Source organism: Misgurnus anguillicaudatus, chromosome 1 (genome assembly GCF_027580225.2).
Source record: "Misgurnus anguillicaudatus chromosome 1, ASM2758022v2, whole genome shotgun sequence".
NCBI lineage: Eukaryota > Metazoa > Chordata > Actinopteri > Cypriniformes > Cobitidae > Misgurnus > Misgurnus anguillicaudatus.
In genome coordinates, this window is record NC_073337.2 from 28,894,695 (window position 1) to 28,912,765 (window position 18,071).

At 38.3% G+C, this 18,071-nt stretch overlaps 1 protein-coding gene across 1 annotated transcript in view; it reads left to right on the plus strand.

Moving 5' to 3' along the window:
* The first annotated feature begins 282 nt into the window (after positions 1-282).
* mkln1 (muskelin 1, intracellular mediator containing kelch motifs) overlaps positions 283-18,071 on the plus strand; it is a 36,028-nt gene continuing 18,239 nt past the window's right edge. The window contains exons 1-9 of the mRNA XM_055190726.2: positions 283-437; positions 3,011-3,080; positions 8,537-8,679; positions 8,937-9,025; positions 13,108-13,217; positions 13,598-13,790; positions 17,030-17,107; positions 17,335-17,400; positions 17,807-17,919. Of these exons, the coding sequence (XP_055046701.2) occupies positions 358-437; positions 3,011-3,080; positions 8,537-8,679; positions 8,937-9,025; positions 13,108-13,217; positions 13,598-13,790; positions 17,030-17,107; positions 17,335-17,400; positions 17,807-17,919 (942 nt within the window). The 5' untranslated portion in view covers positions 283-357. The remainder of the gene's footprint in view (positions 438-3,010; positions 3,081-8,536; positions 8,680-8,936; positions 9,026-13,107; positions 13,218-13,597; positions 13,791-17,029; positions 17,108-17,334; positions 17,401-17,806; positions 17,920-18,071) is intronic.

Here is an 18,071-nt window from a genome sequence, read left to right on the forward strand (position 1 = left end):
GGGTGCTGTAATCCATGACGTATGGTTCAACAACAACACGACATTCTTATCCTCACAATATGAAAATTGTATATTAACGACATAAAAAATAAACAATATATTACTATATGCTAAAATATATTTATATTGATAATATACAAAGTAATATCAGTATTGTTTATATTATTAAATATAGTAAACAATAGTAAATATAGCTATTCTTCTTATAATTATTATTATATGTTAAATAAATATTACAAGTAGTATTTTTAAATCATACAGTAGTACTTTACTGCTTCTCTTTGTGTGTGTCTATGTGAGTGTAATATGTAAATATAGGTTGTGTATGTGTGTGTGTTGGTTTGGTCTCGCGTCAAGATGGCGGTGGCTCCTGACAGCAGAGTGCTCTCCTACAGTGTTTATAAATGGAGCTCGTACTCCTCTACATATTTACCCGAGTGAGTAACGCACACCAAACGCTCATGTATATACTTTTACATATAAACACACAATATGAGTTTTATTATACAATCAATTGAATCAGGTCGGTGGTTTTAACTAACGGGCCGAGACACGGATACAGACACATACAGCAGCAGACATGTATTTATTGCAAACATCACAGGACAATTATTCAGATTTAAAGTTTTTTGCACAGCTAGATGGACATATATCTGAAAATAGCGCCAGATTTGGCGCAAATGCGTGTAAATGTGCTGATGTGACAGTCATGTTAGCATTTACCTCAGTTAGCATATGCTAAGCTAGCGCATGCATGCTAAAAACAAGCGCTTCAGAGTGTTTACATGTACTTAAACAGCTAGTTATAATCTTTTAACAAATGTCAGTTGTTAAACTGTGATGCATTTGCTATTTATTTAAAAATACAAATAAGAGCTAAATCTTTTAGCCTATTAGCTTTACGGCTAGTTTGCAAGTGAAATGTTTTATATTAGTAATACTGGAAAGCGTGTAAAGTAATTTCTTGATTTAGTTAAATTTCTCTTTTTTAATGATATCTGGAATAAGTACAACTCAGACTCGCTGGCTTGTTGTAAAGTGTATAATACATGAAGATGTTGGGAAATGCTAAACTCTGGGAATATGACACCTGCAGGCACATACTATTTTTATTCCCTCCTTTTAATCTTCTGGTAATGTTGTTAAACTAAATTGAGTTAGTCTGTAGATATTTGTAACTAGTATTTTGTTTGAGTGTGTTGTTTTTGCTGGGTTGCATATTGTATGTGTCTGGGTTTCACTTTCAAAACATATGGAGCATCATATGATGTCAAAAATGCTGTCAAGGTAATGTTAGGCAGCTCACTGGGTTTTGAAACAGTCAGTGAGTTAGTTAGTTGTGGTTTAACATAAGAAGTGCATGATGTGTTTCACATCTTTTCATGACGTGGATCACGTGTAACTAATTTCCATTTTCTTTTAAGTTTCTATATTGGATGCAAAAGCTAGAGGCCAAAATGAGTTTCAATATGAGTTAACAGTAAATTTATGGAAACTTTCCATGGGAACTTAATCTGGGAAATTGTGAAAAAAATTAAAATTGGTAACTTTATGGGAATTGTTTGGGAAATGTACATAAACTATAATTCTAATAGGGCTGTAACGATATATAGCTTGTCCCATTAAAAAGACCTGCCTAAAATCGATTAGACATTGCGATTCTGTGTTTCATGCGCAGCTTGTGTGTGTACTATGGCGTTTTGGTCAGTAAGAAGTCCTTATCAATTTAAAATCATTATGAGTCGGAGTCGTTTATAACGTGCATTTTAAAAAGCAACGCTCGTTAAACAAAATCATTCAAAATATTCTTTATTATCATGAAAATACCTGAAACAATTTGAAGAACAGCAATATAAATATTCCTTTAGACATTTCCTGGAATAGCGTTTGCAATGCTAGCCTACTTCTTCTGTGGCACAAAGGGAGTTTCTGCACGAGAGCGCCCGCTGGCTTTCGGATGTGGCGGCATTTCACCGTAATTCATGCAAATGCATTCATTGAGAAAACGCGCATTTGCACGATAAATCGTTACAGCCCTACTATATCATATACAAACATAAATAAACATTTTGTTTGGTCATAAGCAGACATGCATGCAAGGTAATAAAAATTTTGAAGAGCCCTGATACTTGCACTCATCAAGCCTGGGTTTATTTTAATCAAATTTAAATCCTTAAAAAAATCATTGTAACTGTGGGTTCACACCAGCCCCGTTTGGGGTGTCAAATTCGCGTCTACTGCATCTAGTTTGCCACTTGAACATTTTGAGTTTACTCGCTTTATTCACGTGTGAAATTCGTGTCATGGAAGGGGCTTCTGCAACTTTGCTTGCTTCCTGTAATCACGTCACTACTAGAGCAAGCTCCTGATTGGTTAATGCTGCGGATTTTTCCGCCCAAGTTAAAATTTTAAACTTGCGCGTTTCCCGCGGCAACTCTCAATTCGCGCTAACTGCAAATGAGGCGGAATCGCGTATACCGCGCCACGCTAAATGCCTCATTCGCGCCGCGAGAGCTCCAGACGTACGTCAGTGCGTCTTCACATTGACTTAACATTGAAATCATTCACGCTTTACGCCTCTACCGCCTCTATATGAAGGATTTCTAAAGGCTTTTTGAACAAAGGCTTAATGAACATAAGAGACGTCTTTCAAAAACATTAAAAACAGTAATGTGTTCAAACTTTTGGGTGATTTTTGGGTACTTTTTTAATGATCTCACATAAATGTTTTCTCGGTCTGTGTATTTGTCTTTACATGGTATAATGCACACTAGCTTACACACAAGCACAAGTACATTTTAAACAAATGTATGTCATTTATGTGAATATATGCATACCTCGAGTTTTGCTGATAATCCTTTATTCATCTTCTTATATTGTTGTAAATACCTTTTTTGCCCTAAGTTATTTTGTAAAAACAAAGAAAAAAGTATATTTGTCCCCATTTGAGCAAGAGTAAAAAGTTGAAATGTGTCGCTTAACTCATCTGCGTTCTATTATTTGCTTGCAGGAATATTTTAGTGGACAAACCTAATGATCAGTCTTCCAGATGGTCATCAGAGAGCAACTACCCTCCACAGGTAAAATGTTGCTCATCTTCTCAAATGTTATCCATCAATTTTTTTTTTACTAAAGTAATACCAAATTTCCTTGTATTAGGTTAGGTACCAAGATTTCAAGAGTCTGTATCAATACCAGTAAAAATTCATGGTTATCATTTAAAAAAAAATTCGGTACCAAAGCAAAACACAAAAACATGCAAATTAAACAACACACTCTTTTATTAATAAAGTTAAAAATCAATATAATATAAAACATTGCCATCAGGGCTTTTTGATTATGGGCAAAATCATTATCACAGTTATCTTGGGAAAAATCATAATTATGATTATTTAAAGGCGAGGTGCATGATCTCTGAAAGCCAATGTTGACATTTGAAATCACCTAAACAAACACATCCCTACCCCAATAGAATCTGGACCTTCTTTTGATAGACCCACCCCACACATACGCAACCCACCAGGCAATGATGTCGGTTAGTAGACATGCCTCTTACTGCTGATTGGCTACATGTGTGTTTTGGTAGTTGGCCCGACTCCCTTTTCCAAAGTGTTTTAAAAAAAATCATGCACCCCACCTTTAACACAATTACTCTGTGACTTTGAAAACATGCATTTATTTAACCTTTTTTAAGTGTTTGCAATAGACTACGCTTTTCAAACTGTGGTGCCTTCGAAGTGCCTTAAGGTTCTCTCACATTATAAGCGACTTTGTCGCTGTGTGTCGCTCGTATCTTTCAAAAGAGGCATTTCTATATGTAGTTGAAATAAACAAACGAGTAACGTCCACTCCAGTAACTGACGAGAGACGGATTACGTGAACTCCCCTGCTTCGTTCTCATTAGTAGTCGCTCCCGAATGTCGCCAATAATTTGCATAAAGTTAAACATTTCTCAACTTTGTCGATACTTTACTTTTCTATATATGAATGAAAAAATGAAATGCAATGGTATGGCATGATACAGAAAAGCCGGTACGTTTGTCAACACTAGTTGCTTGTGTTGTGTCTTTTAATTCATATTAGTAAACGATAATCATATTAGGAATCATATTAGAAAAGTTTCTGGACTAATTTCAGAGGTTGTATGTTTAGAATTGTTGTGGGTTGAAACTTCGTTCATGGACAGTATGCATTGCTTTCATGTTATTTTGGAAAGAGGAAGCCTTTATTCTTTGCTGGCCTTGTGGCACAGACCATACATGGCAGACAGACTTGTGGTTACACAATAAGGAAATCGAAAGTGCGTGTTGGCGGTACAGTAGCACGCAACCTCAACTTTTAACCTCCTACCCAAACTCAAAGGCCTTTGTTTTCTCATTTGTGTCCTTCCACTTTCGCCCTTTCACTTAACAAAAGAGCCAAAGTACATGTGCCACACACACACCCTTCACCCGACACAGACAAAAAGTTTACGAAAACAGCATTCTAGTTAGTTCCTATAATAGGAAAATGCTTTTGAGCACTCTACATGTTGTAAATCATACTGTTACAGAAATTATATTAGGTCGTAGCGTTGTCAGTCAGACATTTCTCATCCTGTATTGTTCGGCAATACCTACCAGCCGTTTAGGGATGGGACGGTTAGAAATTTTCATATCATGATTATAGTGACCAAAGTTATCACGGTTATCAATATTATCATGGTTTTCTTAAATGGAGATGGAAATGTTCAAAAAGTAATGATACACACACTGAAAACATTTAACAAGTTTTATTTTTGAAAATCAGCAAACAACAAATACAATTAGCAGCTATATGCACTTTTTTTTAAAGCATAAACATTAAATCAGGGGTGTCCAGCCTTTTTTGTGTGGCAATCTACTTTAAAAATGATAAAGCCTACAAGACCTACCTGCTAAAAACATTTTTAAACAAAATTTTATAATAACACTTTAAATGTGTGTAAGGAGGAGTATCTCTACGTTGAATTTAGGGCTGTCACCATTACTCCATTCTTTTTGAGGAGTTAAAAAAACTCAGAACTTTCGCCATCAACAAACCAACAGAAGCATTATTTTCCATAACACCGCGCGCCGCCTGAGGAAATCTTGAGTTTCGTTTGAGCGGAACCAAAAAGTCAGCCGCGACAGCGGAGTTAGCAACATACCTACTTATAGCGGAATAGCGGAGATGCGGTTTTGATTAAATAAACTAGAAAATGAAACATTATCAGACGCATCTCTCTCTCTCTCGTTCGGTCGGTCGATCGATCGATCGCGCGCACATGCACCGTGCGCGTGGATCAACTCCTGCAAGAATGTGTATCCAAATTTCGGAAGTCAGACGACTCAGCTGCAGCGGGCAGACATAAGATTTATAAAAACACACTTGAGAAGAAATGCGCAGCAACTCAAAAAGACTTGTTTCTAAGACCATAATGCCAATTTGGCGCTTTGTTTTCCGAAGCTCGTGGAGGCGTGGAGCAGCATACACAGTTATTAACTTATGTGCAATCTACCGGCATTGCATTTGCGATCGACTGGTCGTATTGGACACCCCTGCATTAAATGAACATTAACATGGAGCCCTGAGATGTATGAATCTGTTTTAATGAACAGTACCTTAAATAAGAACATCAAATGCACACATAAGCAACGCATTAAAACACACTGCACATGTTACTGCCTTCCTGCCTTCCGCCACGCCTTCTCGTGCAAAAACCAATGTTGCATGCGCGCGCCTGCGTCAAGCTGATTCTGGATGGACAGGATTTACCGCGAGTTTTCAAAATCACGGTAATCAAACACGGTTATAATGATAATTACATTTTAAACGATAATACTAACCGTCAGGACATTTTATCATGGTTAATCGTGAAACCGGTAATCGTCCCATCCCTACAGCCGTTGTAGGTCTAAAGTAATTGAATTGTTTTAAAGATCGTGCCTTGAGCAATAGATTAATACCCCTCCTGTCCGACTGAATCTGAAGAGGATGTTGTCACTCGCAATCATCTGCGGTTTTGTTCCTTCTTTCTAATGAGCATGTTTGCGCTATATATAGACGGTTTCATCGGACGCACTCGTGTCATGGACAGAACTGAACTTCTGGTCTGAACTGTTTAATGGTCTGACTAGTGGCTAAACTGAATTCTCGGACAAATATATTATCGAAAATGTTTGGGTAACTAAAAACGAGGAAAGAGAGCGATCGCGGATCACCGCTATGTGTAAGAAGTTTTGGCAGCAGATCTGTAGTTAAGATTATATAGATTATATACATAACGTTAGCTCAGTGTAGGTAATCTACTTGTTATTTATTTTGCTTGTTATCAGAAATAATTTACTCAAATAGGGCTCTGTTGTTATTGGTTCTTTGCAGAGTTCACCGAATGTTACGTTTGTTCCAAGAAAGCCATTTGTTTATGTTGTTGCTAAAACCATCTATACTTTTTTATGTCTCTGTGCATTAAACTAGAATTGGAAAAGCATTTCAAGATTGCAAGCGTAACTCTTCTTAAAAGGATGTGAATAATGTAGCACAACCAGTTCTGGAGGAGTTAAATGATGAAACTTTAAACTGGAAGTATAGGTCATGTTTTACGGTCAAACGTAAGCATACTTTATTTGACGTGACTCATGCAGTACCTCTCCTGACCTACAGGGGTCTGTAGGGCACAGTTAAGATGATCTAAAGGGGTGATACCATGAATTAAAACTCATGTAAACATCTTCATAACCTCTTTGTACAATCTCTTATATACTCACCTAAAGGATTATTAGGAACACCATACTAATACTTTGTTTGACGCCCTTTCGCCTTCAGAACTGCCTTAATTGTACTTGGCATTGATTCAAAAAGGGTGCTAAAAGCATTCTTTAGAAATGTTGGCCCATATTGATAGCAAAGCATCTTGCAGTTGATGGAGATTTGTGGGATGCACATCCAGGACATGAAGCTCCTGTTCCACCACATCCCAAAGATGCTCTATATGCTTTTTAGTAGGAAGTCCTTATCAATCTAAAATCACTATGATGCGGATTCCCGGACAGGGCTTATCCTAGTCACAGGTGACTGTGGGGGCCATTTTAGTACAGTGAAGTCATTGTCATGTTCAAGAAACCAATTTAAAATGATTCGAGCTTTGTGACATGGTGCATTATCCTGCTGGAAGTAGCCATCAGATGGGAACATGGTGGTCATAAAGGGATGGACATGGTCAGAAACAATGCTCAGGTAGGCCGTTATTTAAACGATGTCCAATTGGCACTGAGGGGCCTAAAGTGTGCCAAGAAAACATCCCCCACACCATTACACCACCAACACCAGCCTGCACAGTGGTAACAAGGCATGATGTTTACACCAATTTCTGACTCTACCATCTAAATGTCTCAACAGAAATCGAGACTCATCAGACCAGGCAACATTTTCCAGTCTTCAACTGTCCAATTTTGGTGAGCTCGTGCAAATTGTAGCCTCTTTTTTTCTAGTTGTAGTGCAAATGAGTGGTACCCGGTGGGGTCTTCTGGTGTTGTAGCCCATCCGCCTCAAGGTTGTGGGTGTTGTGGCTTCACAAATGCTTTGCTGCATACCTCGATTGTAATGAGTGGTTATTTCAGTTAAAGTTGTTCTTCTGTCAGCTTGAATCAGTCGGCTCATTCTCCTCTGACCTCTAGCATCAACAAGGCATTTTCACCCACAGGACTGACGCATACTGGATGTTTTTTCCTTTTCACACCATTCTTTGTAAACCCTAGAAATGGTTGTGCGTGAAAATCCCAGTAACTGAGCAGATTGTGAAATACTCAGACCGGCCCGTCTAGCACCAACAACCATGCTACGCTCAAAATTGCTTAAATCATTTTTCTTTCCCATTCAGTTTGGAGTTCAGAAGATTGTCTTGACTAGGACCACACCCCTAAATGCATTGTAGCAACTGCCATGTGATTGGTTGATTAGATAATTGCATGAGAATGAGAAATTGAACAGGTGTTCCTAATAATTCTTTAGGTGAGTGTATATGACATCCATTGTCCATGAGGCTGTAATGATGCATCGCGTTTCCCATTAAAAATTAGCAATTCTGAATCGCTAGGCTGTGTTGCATGCACAGCTCTTTCATGTACTACAGCGCTTTGATTAGTAGGAAGTCCTTATTAATCTAAAATCACTATGGTGCGGTTTCCCGGACAGGGCTTATCCTAGTCACTGACTAAAATGACTAAAACACTTTGCATTGACATATTTAAACTATATATCAGTTATGTGGTGGAAAAAAATCATCTGCGATTTACCGATTCTCATGCGCGTCTCATCAGTAAAGCCGGTTCGGTGATTAGTAGTAAATCGCTATCTCTGTGTAGTAAATGCCGCTCCATCTGAAAGCAGCTGATAATATCCAGCTCTAATATCAGGAACGTTGTTTTTAAGTTATTTATTATCTGTTAAACATATTTTATATGTTGGCGGTTAGTTTTGTTCATGTATTTTGGCTCTAACAGAGACTAATATTGAAGGCATTTTCTTCCACCTGTAGTACTTAATATTAAAACTGGAGAGACCAGCTATCGCCCTGAGCATCACCTACGGCAAGTACGAGAAAACCCACGTCTGCAACTTAAAGAAGTTCAAGGTGTTTGGAGGCATGAGCGAGGAAAACATGACAGAACTGTTGTCCAGGTGAGAGCGGATGGAAGCGATTGTACGCGATTACAATCTGCTTAATGTGCACTGTGAGATAATCTTTATGTAAGATCAGCTTTTCAAACCAAAGCGTTAGGACGGTCCTCAAAGTAGCATATCTCACCTCACAGCTCTCTTTGTTTTGTTTTTCACGAGCTTTGGGATGGTCTGTTGTTTCACATGGGGGGATTGTTGGGGAATTGGCTTCTGGTAATGCGATGAGGTCACTTACCGTGTTTCTGATCTAATCCTAGTGGCCTTAAGAATGACTTTAACAAGGAGACATTCACACTAAAGCACAAGATCGATGAGCAGATGTTTCCCTGCAGGTTCATTAAAATAGGTGAGTGTTTACAGTACAAAGAAAGGCTAAAGGCCACGTGAGCTCACAGACTAATACATCAACCATCACATGATTTCAGAGGAAGACAATGAATTTTTTTCAGAATGCTTTTGAATGACTCTGCAAGTCTTTGAACGAACAATTACGTACTTGTGCTGAACTGTTTCATTGCTCAACTCACGTAATGCAGAGTTGACCAAAACCACTGGCAAACACATGAGCTGTTTTAGATTAGAGACATTACAGGAAGTTACGGCTGGGGATTTTACAGATTTTTTATCATTTTGATACAATTTTATTTAAATCGGGGAATTGAGATTTTGAATGCAAGTTCATTACAGTCAAAGTGAAATAGTGTAGTCATCATCTGATTACACAGCAGGGTTTTCCTGCATTGAAAATAAAACGGTGCATTTTTCATTATTGATGAATCATAGGAGAATGTTATGAATACTTATAAGAGAAATAATAGCTGAATTCGTTTAACGTGATGTACGATTATTACTGTGTACTTAAACTACAATTAAATACAACAAAACATTATAAAAATGCCTAGTTTTCATATTTAGGCTACCATTATATTTCTAAACAATGCCTAATTTCTGCATAGATGTGAATTTATTTTATATTTATACCATGTTGATAACTTCTTAAGTGCACTTGGATTAGAAATGTAGTTTTTTTAACCAGATGTTTTTGCATCTTATAAAAAATGTTATTGGAAAGAGAATGTTAAAGGACAAGTTCAGTATTTTACACTTAAAGCCCTGTTTTCAGATTGTTTATTATAAAATAGAACGGTTTTGACTGAAATTTCGACATATGCGGCTGCCCCGAGGATTTTCGGGTGTTTCTTGTATTACCTCCCACCTCTACAATGGCTTTATAGGTGCACAGGAACAATCCTTCCTAAAATGCATTAAACTTTCGTTTACAGAGACGTGAAACTCACCGAGTGGTCAGGGGTGTTCACTGATATGCTCACACAAAAAGTGCTGCAATAGATGCTTTAGCATTCGTTGTAAACTTGTGGACCTATTTTTCCAAATGCCTCACACCCGTATATTCTTCCGCTTAGAGCTTGAATAATAGACACTCCAGCCCAGGTGGTGGCGCTAATCTGCCATTGCCAATTGCAAGAATACAAAGAAGGTTCCCGGCGCGGAGTAGAACCGTACCTCACAGCACATCTAAGTCAATGGAGTTGGCAAAAACTACGATAAAACCTGTTGGAAAGCGTCTTTTGCAACGATTTTTGTGTGAGCATATCAGTGAAAACCCCTGACCACTCGGTGAGTTTCACGTCTTTGTAAATGAAAGTTTAATGCATTTTAGGAAAGATTGTTCCTGTGCACCTATAGAGCCATTATAGAGGTGGGAGGTGATACAAGAAACACCCGAAATTCTCGGGCCAGCATCATATGTCCAAATTTCAGTCAAAACCGTTCTATTTCATCATAAACAATGTCATCCAAAATGTTGATGTCTTTCTTTGTTCAGTCGAGAAGAAATTATGTTTTTTTGAGGAAAACATTCCAGGATTTTTCTTGGACTTTATTGGACCCCAACACTTAAAGAGTAACTAAACCCTAAACCAACTTTTTTTAGTTCATGATCTGTAAGAATGGGGCTTTATTAGTGCTGTTCATTGATTTTGTTAAGTTTTTTGACATTTGGGTATAAAGTGTTTCAATACTACAATATATGGTGTAAAAACGTTGAACGGTGGCTACTGCAGTGAATTTTCCTATTGGATGTTGGGTCCAAAAAATAACTCGTGATGTAAGCAGGTTCAATCTCACCACACACACTTGGTATGAGCTTAGTTCCCCTCTATCTCCGTTGGGATCTGCCCACTTTTCTTGCATTTTTCAAATATTGCCAGTGGGTGGAGTCAGGCTCTGACCAGGGGTTTGGTTATGCTTTAACAGTTTTAATGCAGTTTAAAATTGCAGTTTCAAAGGACTCTAAACGGTCTCAAAAGAGGCATAAGGGTCTTATCTATTGAAATGATTGTCATTTTTGGCAAGAAAAAAATGCACTTTTAAACCACAACATCTCATCTTCCTTCGGTCGTGTGACGCGCCAGCGCGACCTCACGTAATCATTATAACGTCAATTCACGGATGACGTATGCGAAACTACGCCCCAGTGTTTACAAGTGTGGATTTGTCCGTAAATGTGCGTTTCATATATGTAACGTGACCTTTCAACATCATTACGCAATTACGTGAGGTCGCGCTGGCTCGTCACATAGCCAGAAGAAGAAGAGAAGTTGTGGTTTAAAAGTAGGGATGTCAATTTATGCAATTTCCCATATTCGATGATCATTTAAATTAACGATCAATCAATCGAATAATCGTTAACAGTAATAGTGCAATAAGCCTTCACTGCAGTGGCATATAGCCAATGACATACAAGTGTGCATAAAAACGACTTAAAAGATTAAAAGATTTTATTTTGTCTAAATAACATGCTAGTGGGATTGTAAAATGAGTCAATGTAGTTGTTGTTTTGATAAAATCATCAATTTAAACTTATCTCGTAATGAAATATAATGACTAATAGACACAGTAAACTCCGCCTCACATGGGCACTCTGCAACAGACGCATGAAAGTCCATGTCAAAATAACAGTTTTATTATCATCAAGTGTTATTTATCAAGTTGTTTACCTCGCTTTCCGAGTCGTTGATACACTGTTTATATCCAAGAAGCACACGAAGGGCACTTTTCTCGTCGTCACCTCAGTTTAGACGTACTTTCAGCAAAGATGCTTATATTACGGAGATGCCAACCTTCCATTAGAAAACACGCAGCGCCTCAGCCAGTCAATAATGATGATCAGTGATATATGTTGCGGGCATTCAGGGTGTAACGACAGTCAGTTACAGTTTACATTTGACAGTTTCTTGCCATAATTTAAGATGACATTTTAATGACATTTCATTAAAAACGGCTTCTGGTCTCCTTCTCTGTATATAGCAGCGTTGCTATGCTAATCTTGCAGGCTTCCCCGAAGAGGGTCTTTGCTTTCAGTATCCTAAACGTATTTGCATTTTCTGCGTCGGACCCTGTCAGATCCACTGCGGATGTAATTTCGTTGCGTTGGCAGCCAGCCAGCCTCGTCTCGCATGACGTTAAAAAGCACATGCGTGTGCTTGGCATCGAGCATCGTTGTGATCCTAGCTAGTAGTTTAACTTTTGCGCGCTCGCTTAATTTTTTTTTCTCCGACTGTATGTGTTTTGCGCAGGCGCCGCACACACGTGCATGATTTTGTTTCCAACAATCGTTAAGTTTTATCGAGTAAATTCTTATCGACAATTAATCGAAGATCGATTAATTGTTAACATCCCTATTTAAAAGTGCATATTTTTTATTTTTCTTGCCAAAAATGACAATTCTTTCGCTAAATAAGACCCTTATGCCTCGCTTGGGACAGTTTAAAGTCCTTTGAAACTGCAATTCTAAACTGCATTGAAATGTTAAGTGTCTATTAAAATGAGAAAGGTCTATTAAAATGAGAAAAATTAAATTAAATATTATTTTTTTTCTCAACTAAACAAAGAAAGACATCAACATTTTGGATGACATGGTGGTGAGGAAATTATCTGGAATTTTTTTTAAGAAAATGGACTAATCCTTTAAGTTGAATAGCAAAAATATTGAAATCGCAAACCGTCAGATGTTCTGAAATCTTTTTTTTTTTTTGCCATATCGCCCAGCCCTACATGTAGTGTTTTGAACCAGTTTTATTAAATAACCTGTACGTGTTAGTTCATGTAAATACCTTTATGGTTTTTTATAACGTCATAAATCAGGTAGATTCCAGCTAAACCTATTTGACACATGTAGATTTTGTGCATGCTATTTAAATGTATTTAGTACTACGTTAATATAGATTGCTATAACTCAACTAGTTGATCATAGTGCTAGCAACAGCAAGGTCATAGGGCGAATCCCAGGAAATTCATATATTGATTGTGCTTTGGATAAATAAAATAGATTTTCAGCAAATACAGTATTTTAAAACATAAACCTGCATTTTGTTCACTATTTTATGTGTGTTTGATTGTATATAGTGCCTCTGATGTCATGGGGGCCCAGCTTTAACTTCAGCATTTGGTACATTGAGTTACATGGAATTGAAGATCCAGATGTTGTCCAACCCTGCCTTAACTGGTACAGCAAGGTAAGTTGGGTCCTATCATCCACATTCACCAGTATTGTTTTTATATACGGACGTCCCACGAAGTAATGAAAGGGTTCACGTTCGGTGTCACAATGAATGATGTCACAGGATATCCAGCTCTGATCAATCATGGCATCATCGTATTACGTTTCCCTTTTAAGAAATAGTGTCTGTAAATAAAGGAACTGATTAAGTAATAGATTACGGCTTGGTCGATTCGGTAAACTACGTCATTGTCTATGCACGTCATCGCCATTATCAGTTATTTTGCATGTTTTTTTTTTATTGCCTAGCTGTTCCATTAATAATAAATTCATTTTTGAAGCCATTCACACACAGTTTCACATGATATTAAACACAAATGTCTTTCTCCTGGACAGTACCGTGAACAGGAGGCCATCCGTCTGTGCCTGAAACACTTCCGGCAACACAACTACACAGAAGCCTTCGAGTCTCTGCAGAAGAAAACACGCATCGCCCTGGAGCACCCCATGCTCACGCATCTTCACGAGCGCCTGGTCCTCAGAGGAGACTTCGATGCCTGCGAGGAGCTCATAGACAAAGCCGTGAGAGGTACTTCATCCTGAGAAACTGTAGGGAGGAGAATAGGTTATAAGGTTTTGAGGACTTTATTAATTATTTATAGTTATATTTGTATACTAAGATATTTTCTTTTTTACAAAATCAGCATCATGACACGTTTGTGTCTACATTTTTCAAATAACCATGACCTTGAGATTTAGTATGCGTTCTCGCTAATAAAATACTGATTAATGGATTTGCAAAAAGCATATATTTTTTAGACATTCAAGACAATTTTGATTGCCGTACTGCTGTAATCCAAAAATGGATTTTATTAGAAATAACAGAGTCATTTTAACAGATGCTCCGTGGTATTTTGCATAAAACAGTGAGTCATAAAGAATTACCAACATGCTGCTTTTTGACACAAATCTGTGGGCGATTTCATCAAACACGGTTGAGTAAGTGTTGTGATTCCCATAACTTTGTTAATTTGTGGTGCGAGTTCACTTGGCTATGATTAAGCCTGCACATATCTGCATGCATCTTACTCGTCTTTGTATTATCGTTTATATTAGTTTTTTTCCAAAACATTTGCATAAATGATTACTTAAAAGTGCAGTGTGTAAAATTTTGCAGCATCTAGTGGTGAGGTTGCGCATTGCAACCAACAGCTCAGACCACTGCTCACCCCTCCCTTTTAAAACGCATAGAGAAGCTACGTCAGCCGCCACCGGACAAACATGTCATCGTCGGAAAAAAAAATGTTTGTCCGTTAAGGGCTTCTGTAGAAACATGGCGGCACAAAATGGCGACTTCCATGTAAGGGGACCCTCGGTGTATGTTGATAAACACATCTCATTTTAAGGTAATAAAAACATAACGATGCATTATGAAAGGTCTTTATACACCCCTGATCATATAGTTTTGTATAATATTTTGCATTTATGTCAAGAGATCCTTCTAAAAATTACACACTGCACCTTTAAAGGGTAACATTTGAATAATTTGACTTATTTGAAAATGTTTGTAGCTATCGGTCTGAGGGTGAAGCATCGGCTTGTTTTGAGTTTAAAAGGCCATATCGCTGGTGGTTGAAAAATCTCTGTACTGTCTGTTCGCTAGTAGGCATTCCCACTCGACTGCTGTAGTCGATCTTGTATGGCAGCTTATATTGATTGCACTGCTGTTAGCAGTCGCTACGTCACGCTCATTTGTTTAAAACTTTTCCATTAAATAATTATACCGTGTCCTAAGCAGACGTGATGCGATATGTTACAAGTGATAGGCAATTTGTCTTTCTATGCCTAAAGAGAAAAAGAGACATGGTACGACACAGTCAATCACGAAACACAACCAATCAGAACAGTTTTCTGCGCCTCCCTTAATTTATATACCTTTCCCTGTTAAAGTTGAGGGGTTTGTTAAACATTTCTAAATTTAATCGTCTGTAGTGTTTTTTCTTCAATGTTTGATTATTAAAGGTCACGTTTTTCGTTTTTTAGTTGGTGTGTAATGTTGCTGTTTGAGCATGAGTAATACCTGCAAAATTATAAAGCTCAAAGTTCAATGACAAGCGATACATTTTCTTTAACATAATTCACTTTTTTAAAGCCTACAGCGAACGGTTGGTTTGGACTACAGTCCTCTTATTTCCCGGTTGAATGACGCCAATATAAAGGGGATCGCACAACGGACGCGCAGCTCAGCGCTGCGTCGCGCCTAGGAGAACTCGGAGGTATTGTAAACCGGAAGTGCACATTAAATAGCGCGAGCTTCGTCAGATAGCGTCTACTTCAAAATGTAAAATATACGTTAGCGGCCAATGTTAATCATTAATGATGTGGGACAAATATGATGTTATTTAATGTTAAACTATGTGAGTGGCGCTCTGTGGCGCGACAGGGATTTGAACAACTTCCTTAGTCACAAGGCGGCGCGGACAGGCACCACCTGGCGGCGCCGGTGTGCGTATACTCATAGAAAACAATGTGTTACTTTTTTTTTAGAACGGCGCGGCGCTGAGCTGCGCGGCCGGTGTGCGATCCCCCTAAGAGTTTTTGACTAAGCTCCGCCCACAGGAATACATCAGTCGACTGCTAATATTCCTTTTTTAACTCAAAAGGCTCTGGCTAACCTAAGCTGCTTTTGAATCACAACACACTAAACAAGCTACACAATCAGAACTCGTTACGTATTTCTGAAGGATGGACTTCATAGAACAAGGAAGACATCAGCCCATTTTTAGGACAGTGAAAACGCTAAAGTAAATTGTGTGAAAAATACTGTGTTTTTTAACCCAAACATGAAACATGAACAAATGTTATATTTGTGAACCGTAAACACAAGTCTTCGAAAACAGAGGAAAATGGGACCTTTAATATTCATTATGCACAGAACTTTCATTGAAAAAGATCTCGGAAATCTTTTTTTTTTTTTGATACTTTAAAGAAAGTATTTAATAGGGATGCACGATATATCGGCCAACATATCGTTACTGGCCGATAACTGCTTATTTTTAATATTTTAATAACATTTTTTAAGAAAACATGCCGCAAGATCAAGGATTTTTTTCCCGCAACAATCACAAAAAAATCTGCGTTTTTGTGATGTCAGAAGGGGATAATACTTCCCCTTTATCTGCACTATCCAACCACAACACTGCCATTTAGTGCAGAGATCAGCTCATTTGCTTTAAAAGGACACAGCACATTTTTGCTCACACTAACAAAGTGGCAATTTTAACATGCTATAATAAATTATCTATTTGATATTTTGAGCTAAAACTTCACACATGTACTCTGGGGACACCACAGGATTTATTTTACATCTTAAAGTTGTGTGAAATGTCCCCTTTAAAAGAAAATAAAGAAAAAAGTTCTCTATGTGGTCAGACCCATCAGTCCCAAAGTCACAGAAATAGAAACTGAAACGCATAAATTCATTATGCGCAGAGCTTTCATTGAATATTTCAATGTAGGCGGAGCTATCTGGCGGTGCTAATGCCGCAGAAATAGGAACAGAATTGCTAGTCACAGCATTGCATTGCAGCTGATTAGGACAAAACTCATATTAACATAAAAAGGTACATTTGAAATTGCCTTTGTTGCGCCATCACATCATATCTGGTTAGGACATTGTGTTAAGGTTGCTGGTGATTAATGCGTGGGTTGTCAGTCACCTGTATCTTTTAAAGTGAAAAAGTATTTAGTAACCTTTACTTGAATTGCTTCCCAGAATGCATTATTAAATTAAAATGCACACATGACTTGTTGTCTTCTCTTTTCCAGATGGCTTGTTTAATCAGTACATCAGTCAGCAGGATTATAAGCCACGCTGGAGTCAAATCATCCCCAAATGTAACAAAGGTACAACCGCAGCACACTAAACACAAGATTCAATGAGCACTGGTGACTGTAGGGAATACATGCTTGCTGTATAAGTTAAATAAGTTTTCTTCAATGCATGATATATTAAGGGTTATTGATATTTAATCCCTCTCCTACGCCTTGCTCATGTTTTTTTTTAGTTCCTAACACATGTTCCCATCTTCTCACCTCTCCATGCACTTCCTACGCCTCTTTCCCTCATGTAGGTGATGGTGATGATAACAGGCCCGGCATGAGAGGAGGTCATCAAATGGTCATCGATGTTCAGACAGGTACGTTTAACACCACAGGTGGGCGTCACTTCGCCTGTTCTGGCTTGCATGTATTGGAATGCAAATCGAATGTGTGAGCGATTTGTTTTAGCGGGTTCAATCGATGCCCACAACCCTCCTGCGGCCCCTTATACTCGAATCGACCTCAAGTAACCCCACCACAGCTGAGCTCCGCTCAATAGCTCAAACAACTGTCTGCTTATCACCATGGTGACATCAGCCTCTCAACCCTTATAACACAGGCTGTGGCTTTGTTGAGCTTCCTTTCAAGATTGATGTTATGTTTTTTTAAAACCTCGATAGAACCGTAATGCTTGTATATAATTTCTCACATAGGTGTACAACACCCCACCCACTCGCAATCTCTCTCTGTGTTTGTCTTTGTGTTTACCACATTGTCTGGCAGAAACCGTGTATCTGTTCGGAGGATGGGATGGCACGCAGGATTTGGCAGACTTTTGGGCCTACAGCGTGAAGGAGAACCAATGGGCTTGCATCTCAAGGGACACAGAGAAAGAGGTAAAACTGAAAGCGAAAGACAAGAGGGAGTTTTCGATAATGACCTGGTTGAATTGCACAGAAATCCCCTAGACTTTTCCCTCGTCGGGTTTCGCATGCTTCGCTCTTTGTGTGCGAGCGCATTGATAGACGTGCGCATTCATCTGTAGTTC